The sequence below is a fragment of the Rosa rugosa genome, chromosome 3 (genome assembly GCF_958449725.1).
Source record: "Rosa rugosa chromosome 3, drRosRugo1.1, whole genome shotgun sequence".
Classification (NCBI taxonomy): domain Eukaryota; kingdom Viridiplantae; phylum Streptophyta; class Magnoliopsida; order Rosales; family Rosaceae; genus Rosa; species Rosa rugosa.
This window is the reverse complement of record NC_084822.1, coordinates 33,168,468-33,182,869: the sequence shown is the minus strand read 5'-3', so window position 1 is coordinate 33,182,869 and position 14,402 is coordinate 33,168,468. Positions and strand designations below refer to the sequence as shown.

Genomic DNA, 14,402 nt, shown 5'->3' with positions numbered 1-14,402 from the left:
GCCGTAGCAAATACCTCTACATGGGCTACCCTGATGGAATTTTTGCGACGGAAGCCTGCGTAGCAATTCGTCGTCGCAAAATAATAACTTATGCGACGGCAAGAGAATACCGTCGCAATTATCTTTTGCGACGGCATTTTACCGTCGCAAATGGATCTTGTGACGCCACCTATTGCAACGCCAACATTTCCGTCGCAAAAGGCTCAATTTTCCGTCGCGAAAAGTTTTTTCCGTCGCAAAAGCAATTGTTTTTAGTAGTGTATATTAGTCTGAAATGAGGTCGTTTCTATGACAATCTTTAAGGTTGGATTCCCTAAAGAACTAATGAATACCGGGTATTGTCCATGGCCGGAAGGACACAACCGTAGAACCAAATGTGTTTGGAAAGATATTATGTGACTACCATTTTCTTAGTTTACATGAATAGCTTAATAGTTTAAGACAACGCATTCACTATTTAGCTAGTAAACTCGATAGTACATCACTAGGGAAGGTTCAAGGCCAAAAGCTACCTATCTTGATATGATATCTTACCGAACGTACTCTCTTTAGCATCTGCATTACACATTTAAATTTCATTTATGAATTTCCATTCATGTGGGGGATTGTTAAATATTTAATATTTGATTATTAAAAATTAAATGTTATTTGAATGGAAATTATAAAAAGATAAATACCTTGTAGTTGTCATTAGGAAGTTACATATAAGATATCTGTTGAAAGAGTCCTATTGAACTAAGACAATGTTTCATTATGAAACAATGCATCTGTTGCTTCAAATCAACAGATACGTTCTTTCATGAAGAGTGGTTGTCGATCTCACTCCTATAAAACAAATATCAATTCCATCTTTCATTTTGGAAATCCTTCCCATCAAAAATTTCTTCTAAAATCATTCTAGCATACAAGAGATCAGTACCACACAATTTGTGTTCGTTTGTTTCTAGAATAATTGCAGTGCTTCTTCTTGAAAAAGTTTGATCGTTGAATTCTTAGGAGGCGTTTGCCAATTACCAATTACCCTTCAAGCACCGACGAGGGTGTTTGAGCCCAAAAGTAATTTTGGCAATATCCTTTAGTGGATCTAGCACAGCGGGCCGATACCTGCGGCCCAAAAATAAGCCTACTGGGGTTTGGGTTACAGCTTCGCCCATTCCGGAATCCATGAGGAAAACGAAACCTTATTGGAGTCAGGTAGCAGAGATTGATTAGGAAACTTCAATCAATAATCCTTCTACGACAAGGAGCAGTCGAAACCCTAGGTATATATACCAGGTTTCAAGGACGAATAAAGGACCTCTCTCAAATCAATCAATCCTAGCGATTACAAAGCCTCCCCGGAGCAAACCTTCAACCTCGTTGAAACCCGGTGACCGTGCGCCAGTCCCAGTCTCTCCAAGAGCCGACTGTCAGCATCACCAGACCAACCCGGCGACCGTACTTCCAGTCCCAGTCTCCCCAGGAGCCGACTGCGAGCGCAACCGCCACCGTTACTACCAGCGAAGCAAGGGTAACGCCCTCGCAACCCAGCGAAGCTAAAGTCACGCTTTAGCGCAACCTGTGCTTTCTCCAAACTTCCCAGTGATTGCTCTGCTTAGTCTGCAATACTAAGTATCGATTCGGTGACGCGAAGAGATCACACCCAAAGTCCTTATCCGTAAGGCAGAAAGTCCTTATCCGTAAGGCTAGAGAAGAACCTTGTGGCGAGGTTGGTGCTCTCCTCGTCCACAAACGCTTGAAGAAGAAGTCAGGTCAATGGACTACCCCGACGACTGCACCCCACGGTGCTGGCACACCTGCGCACACGCTCAAAAGAGACAGTTTGCGAGCCAACTGGTTTTTGCGCCAAACATTTTGGCACGCCCAGTGGGACCAACTAAGTATCTCTTCGTGAACGATTAGCCATTGGGAAGTCAAGCGAAAACCCTTACAAAAAGGGCTACGCTAACTGCTCAAAACACAAGACCTCCAGTTACAAACCGCATCCTCGCGCGGATTGTCGTGGTCTGTCTGAAGAACAAGTGATTCAAAGATTCTCTCTTCATCCCCAATCCTCCGATATGTCAACTGAACAGGGAGAGAGTCACTCGACCGCTACTGAGGGTCAAACTGTCATTACTAATCAGGCCAGTGAGCCTGTCGCTACCCCTGTCTCCAATACGGTGGGGAGTGAAGAATCAGAGGATTTCGTTGAGAAGCCTATTCCAGAGGGAGCGACCGTCGAGGTTGCATGCGCGATCATCTCAGAAAACATTGAAAACCATCGTAAGAAGCTGGCTGCTGATCTGAAAAGGGAAAACGCGAAAACAGATAGGATCTTACGCGAAATAAACCAGCGTATTTCTCAACAGGCTGTGGAAACTGAGCAACTGATGTCGCAAACTGAGAGTGCATTAAAGGCTCAAGCTATAAGCATCGCAGATGCTCAGGATCGGCAGCAGAAAAAGATCATTGATGCTCTTGCGAATCATACCAAGCAAACAGCATCAGATATGGCAGGTCTTCGCAAAGAGGGAGCAACCCTCGCAACTGAGGTGGCCATGCAAAGAGCTGAGTTGAACCAAGCTATAGAAGTGTTGAATAAGACGTTAGGGGATCCTAACGCTATCCTTGGTTCCCTTGGCCAACCATCTGGTTCAGGCAAATATGTGCCGCCAAATCAGCGGGAAAAGGTTAGCAGCAGTACCGCTACACCTGCTGCGACCATTGCTACCACGCAATTGAGAGGCAAGGAACAAGCCTTGGTTATTGGCGGCAGCAAGGAAAAAACCACATTGTCAGGTGGACAAACCGCCAGACAGAAGCAGCAGGCATCGAAAGGTACTGAAACTTCGTCCGACCCCGCTGTGTTCGTTCAGTACGACAGCGATGGGGCAGAGAATGTATACCAAGAGCTGCCAGGAAGCTATTATGGGATTGACCGGGCTGGTAACCCGGTCAAGATAACAGCTCTGGCAAAAGAGATGCCTATGCCAGCAGTGACTCTGCAACAACCAGCTACAACCCGTGTTGTGCAGATAGGAGAAGGGACATCGGCTGTAAACCAAACAATACCTGTACAGGCTGTTCGCCATACAATGGCAATACCACCTCCTCCTCCTCCGGGTCCAGAATATGTGAGACGAGATGAGGTAGAGGAGATGATCAGACTGGCTAATCCTAGGGCCCAGATGGATGGGGTCTATGAGGGACCTTTCCCACCGCACATAATGCTCGCGCCCTTCCCTAGGGGTTATAAAAACATCATATTTGCTACTTTTTCAGGGGAGGATACCGAGAATGCGGCAACTCATCTGGCCAGATTCAGGGTACAATGCGGCCAGTACCAGAATGATGACATCCTCAAGTGCAGGATCTTTGGCACTTCTCTATCAGGGGCTGCCTTTAGGTGGTTCTCCAAACTGCGACCAGGGACTGTGGCAGATTGGCCTGCAATGGAAAAGCTCTTCCGAGAAACTTTTGGGGCCACAGAACCTGAGGTAGACTTGGCTTCTCTCACCCAGATGGCCCAACAGCCCACGGAATCCGCTGTCGCATACCTTCAACGCTTCCAGATTCAGAAGGCCAAACTGAACGTGGTCCTGCCTGAGAAAGAATTGATCAAGTTGGCGATCAAGGGATTGGAACCCCGCCAGCGAAAGAAGCAACACGGTAGCATGATCCAGTCAATGGGAGAGCTTATCACAGATGTAGGCAGCTTTGAACATCTTCTTAGAGAGACTGATGCGAGAAAGAATGCGTCCAAGGGGACATACGTGCCAGGCAAGCATCGCACAGTTGCAGCCATACATTACCAACCAGCTACCTATGACCCTTATTACCATCATCATGAAGAAGAGCTGTTGCCGGAAGAAGATGAAGAAGAGGATAATGACATTGCTGCTGATGAGCTGACTGGGAGAAAGAATCCAACCTTGAAGCAACTGAAAATCTCCAAGGAACCTGTCAAGCTCAAATCGATGGCCTTCACTAAACCTGAGTTCGCGGCGTACACATATGATGCCAACAAGGCACACGAGATTCTAGATGAGATGATCGCCGCGAAGTTGGTGAAGACCGACTTTGGACCTTTCCCTCGACCAGATCAGCTGAAAGGAAAGAAATATTGTAAATTCCATAACTTGTGGAACCATAATACAGCTGACTGTGTGAAGCTCAAGGACCAGATTCAGGTATGGCTCAATAACGGTAGTCTTCAAGTGGAAGCTCCAGTAACTGCAGCAGCGCTTGTTGACCTAAACCCTTTTCCTGATACTGGGATCAACATGGTCGATGTGAACTGGACCAAGCAGAGCCAGAGGAAACCAACCCTGGATTTGAACACAAAGGGGCGAGAGGCAGAGCTTAACGAGGCCCCTGCCCAGAAGAAGGCTAAACCATTTGGTCAAGCCTCACCCGTAGTGTTATGCTCGCGATGCAAAGAAGAGTGTGGCATCCAAGTGTCGCACGAAGAGGACGAGCAGACATTCCATTTTGGCTCTCTCCCGCCCATCAAGTGGGTCTCGCCATCGCGAAACTATCAACCTTCCAGCCCGAGAGAAAGGGAGGAAATGGGGTCACCTACAAAGGACTCCAATCTGTTTAAGAAGCTGAGGGCAGCTACGGTTGATCAGCAGACAGAGGAGAAGGCTGCAAACAAGCACAAAGACGTTCTGACAAAACCCTACATACCACCTGCTTCAACCGCTACCATCAAGGAAGGGAAGTGGTACACCAGGGAGAAGGGGAAGGCAGTGGAGATAAGTCCTTCCAAGAAGCGAAAACTGCAGCGCAGGTTTGGGGAAGCCAAGCGCGCGCTCGAGGCTTTAGACCAGGGCCTGATCAAACCTTCACAATTGGTCAAATCACCTGAGCAGTATCAGAAGGAGATGGAAGCACTTGCTGCCAAGCCATTAGTGGCCCCTTGCAGTTTGCGAAAGCAAGCGAGCTCAGCGACAGGGGCTTCTAAGCCCAGTGTTTTTTGCAGAATTACCAAGGAGAGCACACTTCCGCCAGCCAGAAAGGAGAGCTCGCCGTCCAGGCGACCACACGTTAGGCGCCGTTTGTTTCGCAATGAACCAGAAGCCAAATCCTCAGTTTTCGAGAGACTGGGGGGCAAGGATAGGACTACCGACACTTTACAGTGGAGACCTAAGAAAGTCCAGAATGTAGTAGTTGCTCCCCTAGAGGCGGATTTTGCTAGGGAACCAAAATCAGTTTCCCCTGAAAAAACTCCCGTGGTTCAGGAGCATGAGCAGTGCGAGGTAAAAGGCCTCACTGAGGAATCTTTAGTCGACAGATTGGCTAAACAGTTCAACACGGTTATCCCTGTCAACGAACCCAAGCTCAACCTGGAGGACGACATAGGTGAATTAGATACGTCCTGCAATATGGTTTATGTGCTCCCAGCGCGGTATGCAATACCGGTCGCTGCTCAGGAATGCGTAGAAGCTGAGGAATGTAATACAAAGCCCCTACAGATCACGTCAGCGGTCACAACACCGGTAGAAGAGACTGTCTTTCTGGAAACAGAGGACGCCAACAGTAAAGAACTCTTCATGAGCTTCTCTCGGCCAACGCCTGCTATGGTCCAGCACATGAGACCTTTATACATCACGGCAGAAGTTGGCGGTACCAAAGTTAGCAAGATCATGGTTGATACGGGAGATGCTGTTAATGTCATTACTACTAGGACCATGCACTTGCTTGGAATCAAGAAGGAGAAGATCCAGTCAACGTCTCTCACACTCAAGAACTTTGCGGGGACTGTAACAAAGACCTTGGGATTACTTTTCTTGCGTATCAAGGTAGGTCCAGCAGAGGGAATTTATGCTTTCTTTGTGACAGATTGCTATGCGGCCTACAGCGCTATCCTGGGAAGGGACTGGATTCACCGGAGCTACTGTGTTCCGTCAACCCTCCATCAGGAACTTATTATGTGGAATAGGGAGACAGATAAAGCTGAGGTGATCAAAGCGGATCCTCGTCCATTCCCAGTTTCTGCAAACTATGTCGATGCCAGGTACTATTTGGAGCCTATCGCTCCATTGCAAGTCAGTGGCCTCGATAACAAAGGCCGCCCTACAGGGGTGACGGCCTCTGAACTGGCACAGTGGGGGCTTACGCTCGCAAAAGAAGGCTTGGAAAGGCCTGGCCACGCTGTGCCTAAACCCTTAAACGATTAATGGATTACGACCTTCCAGAGGAAGGGATAGAGGCTCTCCACTCGCTGTACGAAAGATTATCATCATATCTAGTGGAAAAAGAGGCCTATGAGCGAATCGCGACTTTGGAAATCGTTGAAGAAGAACTCTCTGATCAGGAACAAGAGGATGAGGTGGAAATTCAGCTCGCTCCGGCGGCGCTGGACGACACGCCTCCCAAAGTCAGAGACCCTACCGAGAAAGTCAATCTCGGGACAGCAGATGAGCCTATGGAAGTGGCTATCAGCGCTTACCTAGAGCCTAGCGAGAAACAGAGTCTTATCGACTTATTGCTAGAATTCAAAGACTGCTTTGCGGAAAAGTACGAGGATATGCCCGGCCTGTCACCGGACTTGGTTTGCCACCAGCTACCAACACTCGCTGACAAGAGGCCTGTGAAATAAGAACCGCGAAGAATGAATTCAGAAACTCAAATCCTCGTCAAAGAGGAGGTTGAAAAAATGCATAAATCAGGCATTATCAGGGTGGCCAAATACAATCAGTGGCTATCTAATATAGTGCCTGTTCGCAAGAAGAATGGCAAGATGAGGGTCTGCGTAGACTATAGAGACCTTAATACTGCTACACCTAAGGATGTCTACCCCATGCCGGTCGCGGATATGTTGGTAGACGCCGTTGCGCGACATGAATTATTGTCCTTCATGGACGGCACTGCAGGATATCACCAGATTCCGGTCGTAGAAGAGGACAGACACAAAACCGCGTTCCGTTGCCCTGGGTTCGCGGGCGTTTTTGAATATGTGGTTATGCCTTTTGGACTGAAGAACGCTGGTGCGACTTATCAAAGAGCCATGAACCTAATCTTCCATGACATCCTTGGAAAGATTTTGGAGGTTTACATTGATGACGTGGTTGTCAAATCTCAGAAAAGAGGGGATCACATCATAGATCTCAGGAAAGTATTTGAGCGCATGCGACAGCATAAGCTTAAAATGAATCCCGCTAAGTGCGTTTTTGGGGTTCAAGCAGGAGACTTTCTTGGGTTCATTGTCCATCAGAGGGGAATTGAGGTCCCTGAAGACAAAGCGAGCGCAGTCATCAACGCATCTCCGCCACGCACGAAGAAAGAGCTGCAGCGTTTGCTCGGTAAAATCAACTTTTTGAGACGCTTTATCTCTAACTCTGCAGGTAAGATCCAGCCTTTCTCTCCTCTGCTGAAGCTACAGGGCCAGAGCGAGTTCGTCTGGGAGCATAAACACCAAGAGGCTTTTGATAAAATCAAGGCCTACCTGGCGAGCCCACCAGTGCTCGTTCCTCCTAGGGCTGGATTCCCATTAAAACTATAAATTCAGCAGCTGAGGCCTCCATTGGCAGCCTGCTCGCCCAAGACGATGAGGACGGTGTCGAACATGCCATATTCTATCTTAGTAGAACACTCACAGACTGCGAGACAAGATACACTCCGATGGAAAAGTTGTGTCTCACATTGTATTTCTCAGCATGCAAGCTGCGCCACTACATGTTATCCTTTACCACTTGCATCATCGCTCAGACTGACTTGGTCAAATACATGCTGTCGCGGCCTATTCTGAGAGGCCGTATTGGCAAATGGGTGTTGGCTTTATCTGAATTCTCGCTACAGTACGTGCCACAAAAGGCAGTAAAGGGACAGGCTATCGCAGACTTCCTAGCACACCACCCTACCTTGGACATCCCCATAGTGAAGGAGTTGGAGATAGCAGCTGTGACAACGACTCGGCCAGCTTTAGCGCGCATCCCAGAATACGCTATTCGGTATCAAGCCACAGTCTCCTTGCAGCCCTGGATACTATACTTTGATGGTTCAAGAACGGAAACGTTAGCAGGGGCAGGAATTGTTTTGGAGAATCCAGCGGGCGATCGTTTTTCCTATTCTTTCCAGTTGGAGTTTAAATGTACAAACAATCAAGCAGAGTATGAGGCCCTTATCATTGGCCTAGAGGTTCTGCTAGAGTTGGGAGTAAGGGACGTTCAAGTACACGGCGATTCTTTGCTTATAATCAACCAGCTCCAAGGAAAGTACAAGTGTGAAAGCCTTTTGCTTATACCCTATTTGCATCGCACCATTGAACTTCTGGATCAATTCGATGAGGCGGATTTGGAGCACATACCTCGTGAGCGCAACTTTGCGGCCAATGAACTCGCTCAATTGGCTACAGGCATTACATTGAAATATGGCGTTCGCGAGCGCATTCTGAAAGTCGAGCGCCGCACACTGCCTTCGTGGCTCGCGCGGCCTGACCCACCGAATGATCCAGTCGTCGCGGTTCTTGAGCCTATTGACGTCGATTGGCGCATTCCGCTGATTGACTACCTCAAGCAACCAGATCCCACAGCAGACAGGAAGATTCGTTTTCTTGCCTTGAATTATTTCCTCAGAGGTGACGAGTTGCGACGCCGAGGGGAAGATGGCATAGACTTCCGATGTGTCTATGGACGCGAGGCCAAGCGCTTGATGCGTGAAGCCCACGCCGGAGTATGTGGCGCCCATCAAGCGGGCCCTAAGATGCGTTGGCTTATCCGCAGACATGGGTATTATTGGCCCAGCATTTTGAAGGACTGTATCACGTTCGCGAAAGGATGTCAAGAGTGCCAGGCACATGGTCCGGTGCAACACGTTCCCAATATTCCCATGCAGCCTATTATCAAGCCTTGGCCTGCACGAGGCTGGGCATTGGACTTGATTGGGATGATTCACCCTCATTCTTCCCTCCAACACAAGTTCATCATTGTGGCCACTGATTTCTTTACCAAATGGGTCGAAGCTGAGCCTTTGAAAGAGGCTTCCGGTGCCACTATTCGCCAATTTATCTTTCAGAACATCATCTGCAGGTTTGGTATCCCTGAAGTGCTTGTCTCGGACAGGGGGGCAGCGTTCATGGGCGGTGAGGTTGAAAAGCTCGTCAACGAGTTGGGCATCCAGTTCGTTCACAGTACACCATACTATGCTCAGTCCAATGGTCAGGCAGAGGCCAGTAACAAAATTATTATCACCATTATAAAGAAGATGCTTGCTGAAAATCCTCGGTTGTGGCACACCACATTGTATGACACTCTTTGGGCTTATCGCACCTCCAAGAGGAACCCTACTGCTACAACACCCTATGCACTAATATTTGGGCATGACGCCGTCTTACCCCTAGAACTCAATGTTCAATCCTTGCGCGTCCAGGATCAGCATCACCTGATTGGCGAAGATTATGTTCAGGCAATGTGGCAGGAGCATGAGGACTTGAGCGCGCAGCGCTTAGCGGCTTTGGACACTTTAGTAATGGAAAAACAGCGTATCGCCCGCGCGTATGATAAGAGGACGCGTGGCCGCAGTTACAAGGAAGGGGACCTTGTTTGGAAGGCCGTTCTGCCTTTTGGAGAGAAGTTGACCGGTCGCGGTAAATGGACTCCGCGATGGGAAGGACCCTTTGTTGTTCACCGCATTCTGGAGCGCGGGGCTTTTCACCTCAAAGATTTGGACGGCGACGTCCATCGCAATCCCATTAACGGGCGTTTCCTGAAGAAATACTACCCTAGTGTTTGGGAGTTTGAAGATCCCCTGGATCAACCTTCTTCTCAGACAGGGGGGCAACCTTAGTCTCCCCAGGTTCGCTTCATCCATATTCAGGCCTATTCTGTGGCCTTAGTATCCTGTACTTGCTTCACCTACGAATACTAGGGGGGCAACACTCTATACATTCAGGCCTTATTTGAGGCTTTATTTTTGTTCAGGCCTTATTTGAGGCTTTATTTTTGGTAAACAATTTTAAATTTCTGGTTATTGTTGTCAATTTTTCTTTTCTTTGACATTATGGTGTTAAGAATGCATGTAATGGCCTATATCTGAGGCCTTATTTTATACATTGATTTGCAAAAGTGTTAAAAACTTTCATTCGGAAAGTGGCTTTGCGGCCAAGAGCAGTACAAAGTGCAGATCAAAATAATTACATTTGCGGTTTACAAAGCCAGAAGTGGCTCAGAAGAAAGACTATAAAGTTACAGATCTACTAAGAGTTTCTGGATCTTGTGGCAGCGAGGGGGCTGTGCTCGGGCATTCATACTCTTCCTCTCTTCACCCACATGCCTCCTCTGATCTGAGTCGCAGCCGCTACCATTTGTACCGGACGGAAAAGCAAGGAAATAATCCATCGCAACCTTTCTGGTTGGATTATCCTCCGGGATGGAGATGGTCTTCGCGGAGAATGCGACTCACAACCACATCTACCTCCAGGGGAAAAACATAAGTCACGCAGTCAGACCCTGGAGGTAGGCTACGGAGCAAGAACAGGCGACCCATATTGGTCTTCCGTCCTTCTTCCTCCTGCTCCGCGCGGGCAATCTGAGAGAGGGGACCCCTCAGAATCTTGTTCCGCCGCTTCGGGAGCACCACATGTTCTTCAGTCTAAATGAAACCGGTGGATTTCACCGCGACTTCCAGAGACCAAAGACATGTGGTTGGACCTGAGGTTAAGCCATAAGGCCTAGGGATTTGAGGCTAAGGCTGATATCGTGAGGGGAAGATTGTAGAAACTGGAGGAAGAGAAGCAGAGATTGTGATGCTATTTTTGGGAAACCCATATTCATTTGTGTGTATCGTCTCTCCAGAGTGCAGGTATTTATAGTGCCAGTCTCAGTGGCCTCGACCGTACGATGGGAGGTTGTGATATTCTCACTGCCATCAATGAGCGTATCAATTGGTGTTAAATGCTAAGATCTCGGAAATGAAGATAATTGAAAGCGCGTGGGAAGCGGGGCAGTCTCCAAGGAGGTAACCGCTCCATTTCGAGATTATCTTTTCAATCTTTTCAAACAGTTTTAGAAGCATTAAAACAAATTAAAGCGATGAACAGTTGGAGAAGTTAGGTTGATATGTATTTGGGCCAAGCAATGTGGGCTAAATATTAAGTTAATAATAATATTATTGTTCATACGAAACATGGGCTTAATTCTAGAGGCCCAAAAGTCTGCGGCCTGCACGGGTCAGGCGAAGGAAAAGTTCATCTAAGCGAAAACTAGCATCCACAGCAGCCCGTGCGGCTTGTTGGGCTGCCACACGAGCTTGAGCCAGTTCCTGGGATAGCGTCTCGAAGGCAGCGAGGGGTTGTTCTAGCTGAGGCTCCGCATGAATAAGCCTGGTAGTAACGTCAGTTAACCGGGCTTGAAAGGCCTGAATCTGGGACCTCAAGTGGTTCCTTTCGAGCGTCAGCTCCCTGATGAGATTAGCTTGGTCACCCAAGAAATCGCGCGCGGTCTCTGTGTGCTGAGTGAGGTTCTGATAGTGTGTCTCGGTCTGCCTAGCCTGCGCGTTCGCGACTGCCCGATCATTGAGCCCTTGGGGAAGATTTTGCAGCAGTTGATCGACCTCTTGGAATTGATCTTCAGTGATGGCTCCCTCACGGAGAAGTACCCTCAGATATTCTAAGACTCTCACGGGCGCACCAGGAATCAAGATATCAGGGCCCAGGAAGCGACGAAGGCCTTCTCTAGCTTCATCTACGACCCCAGGAGGGGTCACTTCGAGTACGCGAGCTAACCTTTCCAGAGTGGAGGGAGTTGGAGGCTCAGCGACAGATGCTGCCTCTGGCACTGGTTCAGGAAGGTCTGCCAATTCTCCGGCTTCAGCGACTTGGGGGGCAGGGGGAGGAAGTTCCTGACCAACCATATTAAGAGCGGGCTCAACAGCCTCTGCCTCTACAGCTTCAGCTACAGCATCCTCAGTGTTGAAGGCATTTGGATTCTGAAGGAAGGTATTGTCAGACTATTTACGCCAGGAAGTAATAATGAATTAATTGGTTAAGGGAAATACCTCCTCAGCTGGGGGCTCACGCACAACGACCGCTGGCATTGCCTTTGGGTTAGCTTCGTTGGAAATAGGAATAGAGTCAGGCGCTATCTGTTCCAGGACGGGTATGTCGCTTGATTCCTCGCGAGGTGCATCCAGTAACGGTACTCTATCTTCGGCCTCAGGCGAGCTATCATCTATGATCTGCACTGGGATCAAGGATAACTGTGTACTACTGGCAGCGCCCGCAGGAGGTGGAGAGTTGTTCACAATAGTTGGCGCTTGGGCTTGGGAAGCAGATGTGCCTTCGCCAGCAGCTGAAGATCCTCCTTCAGTGTGTCTCGAGGACCTGTGGCGAACCTGCAAATGAGGATTGTTACATTGGTCGCATAGAATGAAAAGAAATTGCTAACAAGTACTGAGTGTACTTGTGTCTTACCAGAGCGATTGGTTCATCTTCTGCCCATAGGTCAGTTCGAGGATCAGAGCGACTGCGTTTCCGAGCCGAGAGGGCGGCGATCTGTTGGGGTCAGAAGATTAGGTTTGATTCATGGAGGAAGTATGATTTACTCAAACAGAAAATTCTTACCGTCTGCGAGTCATCATCATCATAGGAGGATTCTCTGTCTTCAGGCTCTGCCATTACTGCCTTTTGTTTCCCAGACTGGCCAGGGGCTTGGGAAGTGTTGGCTGCGCGACTGCCAGGAACTGGCGCGTCTCCCTGGAATGGCAAAATTTGAATTAAAAGGGAAGAGCAAATGAACAAAGGACAAAACATGAGTCAAGATATTTACCGCTTGAGGGGGTTCGCGGATTACGATGCCAGCCTGGGCCTGACGTGGGGCTCGCGCGGGTCGCGGAGCCGGCTCAGCGGCAGGAGGAGGAGCTTGTGCAGCGTCTTCAGGGACGCGGGCAAGTAAATCGACGTCAGCAGTATAGGGGTATCGCAGTTCCCCGAAAATGGCAGCGAATAGCTCATCATGCTGTTGCCTCCAGCAGTTAACAGAGACTTCTGCCCACCATGCCTCGTATCCTTCCTCAGCCCCATCCATAGAGTCAATCTCTTTAGCCCAGTCAGGGAGATCAACCAGTGCGAGTGTGCTTTGTGCTGGCGAAGGCCCAGAAAGAGGCCCAAGTCTACGCCAAGAGGTGTTGTAGTTCCAAGCATCATACAGAGGGAATGGCACTAATTGAACAAAGCCAAGTTGGCGAGCAAAGTGGTTGGGAGCGTAGAGCTCGTAACTAAGTTCGTCAGCGGCAATCCGGATGTCCGAACAGGAAATTGCGCGGCGAAAAGCCAAGCGCGCACGATCACTGTAGCGAGAGGCGCCAGGGAGAAATCCGTGTTCAAGCGGAGCCGGGAATCTTCTACTCAGCACTAAGTCGCAGTATGGCATCTCGTGCAGAAGGTACAAGTATGTAAAGCACTCAGAATAAGGAGGGGATATGTACCTTTCATCGCGACTGAGCCATCGTCCCAGGAGTTGATCATTAGGTGGAAGCAATGGGATGTCGTCGCGACGAAAATATGGGAAGTAAATTTGAATCCAGAAGTCAAGAATCCAAAAAGGGCCAGAAATGCTTGTCTCGAAGGGATGCATGGTGGCCTGGTACAAAGTGCGATAGAGGGCACCCAGCACTGGCTGTCCTAACCCCACGCGGCGGCCGTTGTAGAGGGCCGTCGCCAGAAAGGTCCAGGCACCAGTAGGCTTACAGGAGGAAGTACAGAAGATAAACTTACAGAGCCAGTACTCCAAGAAAGCAATCCCGTCAGTCGCATTGTGCTCCTGGCGGTAATAAGCCAACCACCGCGGATAGGAGCCGCTATGAGCGCTGCGACCATGTTGGGCCATGGTGGAAGTAAAAGTATCAGAGTCAAATTGGCCATGCAGATAGGGCTCGCCGTCGATGGGTAGGCCAGTGATGGTGAGGATATCCAACAAAGTGATACTCATTTGGCCAAATCGAAAATCGAAGGTGTTGGTGGCGGTGTTCCAAAAGCAGAGAAAGGCAGCGAGTGGCGAACGATTGCCACCGCGCGGAAGACAAAAACAAAGATCGATCGTATGGGTGATACCTGCTGCGTTCCAGCGAGCCAGATCTCGAGCTCGCGCTTCACGATACCAGGAAAGCTCCGCCGCACTGATAGAAGATGGCCAATGCCCTATCTTTGATCGATGATTAGGGGCACTCCAACTGGTAAAATCCCCAGCAGTCCTTCGGAGGATTGGAATGGGGCGACGAACAGGTAAGCCATAGAAGGCGATGGCGTCGGCCGGGAAAGAATCTCGCGGCGTTGGACCCAGTCCGGCATGGTTGTTCGAGAGTTTGAGGAGCAGAGGCCTCTGGATAATGGTCTGGAGGACCAGGCTGGCACCAATGTTGGTTCCCCAAGAATGGGCGGCCTGTTCATTCAGTTCTTCTTCTTGATCGATAACTATCTTTTT

The 14,402-nt window shown here is 49.1% G+C and overlaps 1 protein-coding gene across 1 annotated transcript; it reads right to left on the bottom strand.

Annotated features, from left to right (window-relative positions):
• Positions 1-548: 548 nt before the first annotated feature.
• On the bottom strand, positions 549-12,598 carry LOC133737590 (uncharacterized). Its single transcript, XM_062165119.1, has 5 exons — positions 12,545-12,598; positions 12,395-12,475; positions 11,980-12,315; positions 11,708-11,931; positions 549-555 (listed from the first exon to the last, which is right to left on the bottom strand). The coding sequence occupies exons 1-5, from the start codon at positions 12,596-12,598 to the stop codon at positions 549-551; spliced, it is 702 nt and encodes a 233-aa protein (XP_062021103.1).
• Positions 12,599-14,402: the final 1,804 nt, after the last annotated feature.